Source organism: Gallinula chloropus (assembly GCF_964237585.1).
Source record: "Gallinula chloropus genome assembly, chromosome: 24".
Classification (NCBI taxonomy): Eukaryota; Metazoa; Chordata; class Aves; order Gruiformes; family Rallidae; genus Gallinula; species Gallinula chloropus.
Window position 1 is genome coordinate 6337957 of NC_140109.1, and position 6000 is coordinate 6343956.

The window sequence follows — 6000 nt, forward strand, 5'->3', positions numbered from 1 at the left end:
CAACAACAGAGATGCAGGTCTGCCTTCCCCTGGGTAGGGCTTTGTGCATCAAGACTCCCAGCCCAAGGAAAGCTATGCCGTGTGGGAGAAGGAGCAGGTCCAGAGAAGGGAACTGACTTACTTGTGGTCAATGGTAGAGGTGGAAAATGTATTCTTCTCTCCCTGTTCTCTCCAATGCTCGAGTTACTTAACAATGTCGATGCTGAACTGCCCTTTATCCACCTCTGCTTCCTTCCCTGGCAGGGTCTCCTCCTCTGAGGGCGTATCCCCTCATCTCTGTCATCACCAGGCAGCCCTCTGTGGTCCCTCACCTCGTCTCAGCTGCCACCAGTTCCCGTGTGCTGCCAGCCCAGAGCTCCTCAGGGCCTGCCAGCTCCGAGACGCCCACCAGCGAGACCCACGGCAGCAGCGAGTCGGAGGCAGAGCAGCCCACGCCTCGCTTGAAGAAGCCACGCCGGAGTAGGACCATCTTCACAGAGCTGCAGCTGATGGGCTTGGAGAAGAAATTCCAGAAGCAGAAGTATCTCTCTACCCCTGACAGGTAACTTCAGTCTCTCACACTAAGAAAGGAACGAGGGGAAGGGCTGCTCTAGCCCTGCTCAGCTGTTCCCATATTGAACCCTCCCTGGCTGTAGCGTGCTGCCTCCTCGTTCCACAGAGATGCCTCTGCCTTTGACCAAGGACATGGGCAGATGATCAGGTTCCATTTCAAGGGTAACTTTCCCTGGGATCAAAGGTGACACGAATAGATTCTATCAATGGAAATGCCACATGGTGATGATATATGTGCTTGCTAGCAGGCATCCCAGCTCAGAGACAGGCAAGGTGCAGAGCAGGAGGCTCTCTGCCTTTCCCATTCATGCTGCATGCTTGAAAAAATCTCATCCTGGGATCTGGTGGTGGATGGCAGCATGTCCGTGGTGGATGGCAGCATGTCCATGGTGGATGGCAGCATGTCCATGGTGGATGGCAGCATGTCCATGGTGGATGGCAGCATGTCCATGGTGGATGGCAGCATGTCCATGGTGGCTGAAAGCCTGGCTGTAGCTTCAGCTGGCTGCTGAGCTAGCTTTCATCTAGCAGACTTGGGCAGCAGTTCAAAGATAAGGTGTTGGCCTGTCCATCAGTTGGGAAAACAGAGCCAGGAGTGCATAGAGTTGAAGGCCACCTTGCCCTTGTGAAGGTACAGGCAGGTGCTGTGTCTTTGTGAAGGAAAAGGCAAGTTCATAGGTACTATTTGGTGCCAAATGAACAAAGCAAAATAAGAAAAGGTTTTATCTGTTTTAAGGGCTTTGAGTCCTACTCTGCAAATTCAAATGACAGGAGAAAGTCCTGACCAATTCCTGTTATATTTATAAACCTAGAGAGGGTTTGAAAGGCACGCCAGACCTTGAACTCCCCAGATGGCAGAGTCCCAGTGTTTAAATTGTTTGTGAAGATTGGCATTCTCTGTTCATCCTGCCTGTCACCAAAGCCAAAGAGCTCAGCTAGACCAAATTTCACAGGCACGGCCAGGCTGTCTCATGCAGTTCAGAGTTCCTAATGCTCTTTGCAGCTTCACAGAACCAGATGGTTGACACTGTTGATGAAGCACCCAAGGCTGCTAATTAATTTTAGGGTATGACTGTTGGTTGGCTTTGTACACGCTTGAGGTGGATGAGCAATTCCTGTCCGTGTACCACTTCCCCTCTGTTTGTTTCCTGGGGTTTCCAGGCAGTGCTGGTTACACTCATGTGTGTGGCAAGAGGTGGTAACTTGGTTGCAGCTAATCAAGGTGTGATAAGACATGTGTGCTAAGGCAAGAGTTAGTCAAGCAGTGTTTTTCTCTGTCAGCTCGTGGCTGGAAACGTGATCATAGAATCCCAGAGTCACAGAATCACAGGGGTTGGGAGGGACCTCCAGAGCCCATGGGGTCCAACCCCCTGCCAAAGCAGGGTCCCTAGGACAGGGCACACAGGTCAGTGTCCAGATGGGGCTGGAATCTCTCCAGAGAAGGAGACTCCACATCCCCTGGGCAGCCTGTCCCAGGGCTCCCTCACCCTCACTGGGAAGAAGTTCTTCCCCAGATTGGTGGGGAACTCCCTGTGCTCCAACTTGAGCCCATCGCCCCCTGTCCTGTCCCCACAGACACTGAGCAGAGGCTGCCCATGTTCCCCTGTGTCCCACCCTTCAGATCTTTATACCCATTGATCAGATCCCCTCTCAGGCTGCTTCTCTCCAGGCTGAACAGCCCCAGCTCCCTCAGCCTTTCCTCACAGGGGAGATGCTCCAGGCCCTTCATCCCCTTCGTAGCCTCCTCTGGACTCTCTCCAGGAGATCCCTGGCTGGTTTATCCCAGGGAGCCCAGAACTGGACACAATGCTCCAGGTGGGGCCTGACCAGGGCAGAGCAGAGGGGGAGGATCCCCTCCTGTGACCTGCTGCCCACACTCCTCTTGATGCCCCCAGGATCCCATTGTCCTTCTTGGCCCCAGGGCACACTGCTGGCTCATGGCCACCCTGTCACCCACCAGCACCCCCACAGAGCTCCTCTCCATCAGGTCACCCCCAGCCTGTACTGATACAAGTGGTTATTCCTTCCCAGGTGCAAGACAAAGAACAGCAATTTCAGAGGCAGACTGATGCTGGGTTTCTTTGTTCTTGTGTGTTTGCTCCAGACACCATAGACCTGTTTTTCTGGGGTGGTACACAAATGTGGAGCACTAGCAGATGAAATACAGCAGCTGGAGGGCAGGGGAACTTCAGAAAACACCTAAATATTCTTGCTTATTCCATAAGAGCATTTATCTTTACACCCTAAATTCACCCTTCCTTTCTCAGAAGAGTAGATTAGGGAGAAAAATAGCCATCTCTTCTGGCAGTCCCACTGTTAGAGTTGGGTTGGTTGCACATGGCATCTGGGCTTTGCTCTTCCCTGATCTCATATCAACGTCTGTCTTGTCTCCCAGGCTTGACTTAGCCCAGTCTTTGGGACTGACTCAACTCCAGGTGAAGACATGGTACCAGAACCGTAGGATGAAGTGGAAGAAAATGGTAAGTGGTGTGTTACCATTTCTCCATGGTCTTTACAAACTGGTTTCAAAAGACCAGATTTGGAAGCTGAGCATAGTGTCAGTGACCTGTGTCTACTTAGACCAGATTTTCTTTTATTCTTGACTGCTTTTGACAGAAACACAGAATCATTAAGGTTGGAAAAGACCTTGAAGATCATTCCCTGGTTTAACAGGTTTATACTGCAGCAATGTTTGGTGGGCTGGAGGGACCAGAGGCACCAGGAACTATATAAGCAAAGGCATGGAAGAAATTAGAACAGAACAGAGGGAAGAACTGAAATATCTCCCTCTTCTTTTTTGGCATTCCCATGATCTTAATGCTTGTGGGATTGGTTATGTGCACAGACAAAAATGGTTGTGTTGCTCCGTGGAAATCGATGCAGTTTGGGGTAATTAACATTGTTAATTCTTGCTTTTCATACCTCCCTTTCAGCTCTTTCACTTACTCTCAGTTTTGTGGCCCCTTTTCCAGTTAAAAGACTCTTAGAAAGCACACCTACCTGATAAATCCTGGTAGGAATCCTGGTAGGAGTCCTGGTAGGAACCATGAACAGTGAAGCTGTTTATGCATTCTGATCTGGGAGAGGAGGTGCTGTTCTAGAGTGCTGCAAGTGGGACACAACAACCCCAAGCAGCACTACAGGCTGGGGGCAGAGTGGCTGGAGAGCTGTCAGGCAGAGAAGGACCTGGGGGCATTGGGTGGCTGCGACTGAACATGAGCCAGCAGTGTGCCCGGCGGGCCAGGAAGGCCAAGGGCATCCTGGCTTGTGTCAGCCCCAGCGTGGCCAGCAGGCCCAGGGAGGGGATTGTGCCCCTGTGCTGGGCACTGGGGAGGCTGCAGCTGGAGTGCTGGGTCCAGTTCTGGGCTCCTCAGCATCAGAAGGACATGGAGGTCCTGGAGCGTGTCCAGAGAAGGGCAACCAGGCTGGGGAAGGGGCTGGAGGGCAAATCCTCTGAGGAGCGGCTGAGGGAGCTGGGGGTGTTGAGCCTGGAGAAGAGGAGGCTGAGGGGAGCCCTTCTCCCCACCTCCCCTGCCCTGCCAGGAGGGTGCAGAGAGGTGGGCGCTGGTCTCTCCAGCCAGGGGCCAGGAGCTGGGACAAGGGGCAATGGGCTCAAGCTGCGCCAGGGCAGGGTCAGAGCAGCTGTGAGGAGAGAATTCTTCCCTGGCAGAGTTGTCAGGGCCTGGCCCAGGCTGCCCAGGGAGGGGGCTGAGTCCCTGCCCCTGGGTGTGTTTAACAGAGGGGAGATGAGGTGCTCAGGGAGCTGGTTTAGCACAGGACAGGGACGGTTGGACTTGATGATCTTAAAGGGCTTTTCCAGCCTGGTGATGCTGGGATTCTAGATTGTGTCTTTGAATGCATCTGACAGCTGCAACAGTCACTACCACTTAAACCAAATTTGGGATTAGCTCTGCTACAGATCCTTGATGGGAGGTGTCCTGTTGCTGCTGTGGTGATGTGCAGGGAGAGGGGAATTGCACATAGGAACAGACTTTCTCTTTTGCTGATTCCCACATTTTACACAGATGAGAGGGGGCTTGTGTGTTTTAATGCAGGTGTTACTAAAATCAAAACTAAAGGCTGTTTCAGCAGCCTCAGAGGAAAGGCAGTGAGAGGAAATTCTGGCTAAGGTTTATGACTGTTCTTACTTGGCTGTGAATAAAGCAAACACTCTGGAAAGGAACTGGATTCTGGATCAAAATCTTCTCTGTAGTGTGGAGAGCTGTGGGCCTGGGTTCCTTTTGGGCCTCCTGTAGGAACTTAGAGACTTGGGGAGTCTGGGTATCCTTGTGGGTAACATTTGCATTTCATTTTACTTATGCAAGATAAGGGGTGAGCACACAGCACAGATGCAGGGCATTTCTGTGAGGCTGAAAGGGTGACCAAGGTGGATTACCTCTGAGGTCAAAGCCAAGTTTCATCCTTCTGGGTTCTGGGCCATCTTGTCTAGATGCTGCTTTTGCCTAGATGGAGCTTTTTCCAAGATGGGTTGGACCATAGGCTGGGGAAGAACTTTTACCCAGTGAGGGTGAGGGAGTCCTGGGACAGGCTGCCCAGGGGGTGTGGAGAGATTCCAGCCCCATCTGGATGCTGACCTGTGTGCCCTGTCCTAGGGACCCTGCTTTGGCATTGGACTCGATGAGCTCTGAAGGTCCCTTCCAACCTCTATGATTCTGTGATTCTGTGACCAGGTGATCCCAGGGGTCCCTTCCAACCTCATATTCTCCTGATTCATTAGTTCTTCTGTGAAGGATGTCTCACAGCAGCAGAGTTCAGATTGATCCTGACAGTTCATCTCTTTGCCCCAGGTGCTGAAGGGTGGACAGGAAGCTCCAACCAAGCCCAAAGGCCGTCCAAAGAAAAACTCCATTCCCACCTCTGAGGAGATCGAAGCAGAAGAGAAAATGAACAGCCAAGCTCAGAGTCAGGACCCGGAGGGATCTCAAGCCCCCAAGGAGCCTGAATTGACAGAGGAGAAGCCAGAAGTCTCTTCAGAGACAGAGAAGTCTCCAGAACATATACCAGAGCCCTCCTCAGAGGAGACTACACCGTTAAGTTAAAAGGGAAAGCAAGGAGGGGAAAGGGGGGGGGGGGGGAAGAGAAAAGCAAAAAATAAAAGAAGAAAAACCAAAACCAAATATATATATGTATATATATATATTTAAATATGTATGTAAGTGTGTGTGTGTACATATATATATAAATATATATATATATGTAGCCCTTGTGTATAAGTCTAAAGATTGGTCACTTTGTGCCTTTGGGATTCAACCCCCACGGGCCAGGGGGGAACAGAGTCATCCCGTGTGAGCGGCGGCAGCATCCCGGCCCTGTGGTGCCATGTGTGAGCCTTCCCACTGAGGAAAACACCTCAAGGAACCTGAGTCAGCTCCTGGCAAAGGAAGGAGAAGCTCAGGGCTCCTCTCACGCTGCAGGAGGCAGGTGTAT

At 51.7% G+C, this 6000-nt stretch overlaps 1 protein-coding gene across 1 annotated transcript in view; it reads left to right on the forward strand.

Moving 5' to 3' along the window:
* Positions 1-5612, forward strand: part of BARX2 (BARX homeobox 2) — a gene marked incomplete at its 3' end in the record, with an annotated part of 37020 nt that extends 31408 nt beyond the window's left edge. Inside the window, exons 2-4 of the mRNA XM_084274879.1 lie at positions 244-541; positions 2948-3032; positions 5361-5612. Coding sequence (XP_084131005.1) covers positions 244-541; positions 2948-3032; positions 5361-5612 — 635 coding nt within the window. The remainder of the gene's footprint in view (positions 1-243; positions 542-2947; positions 3033-5360) is intronic.
* Positions 5613-6000: the final 388 nt, after the last annotated feature.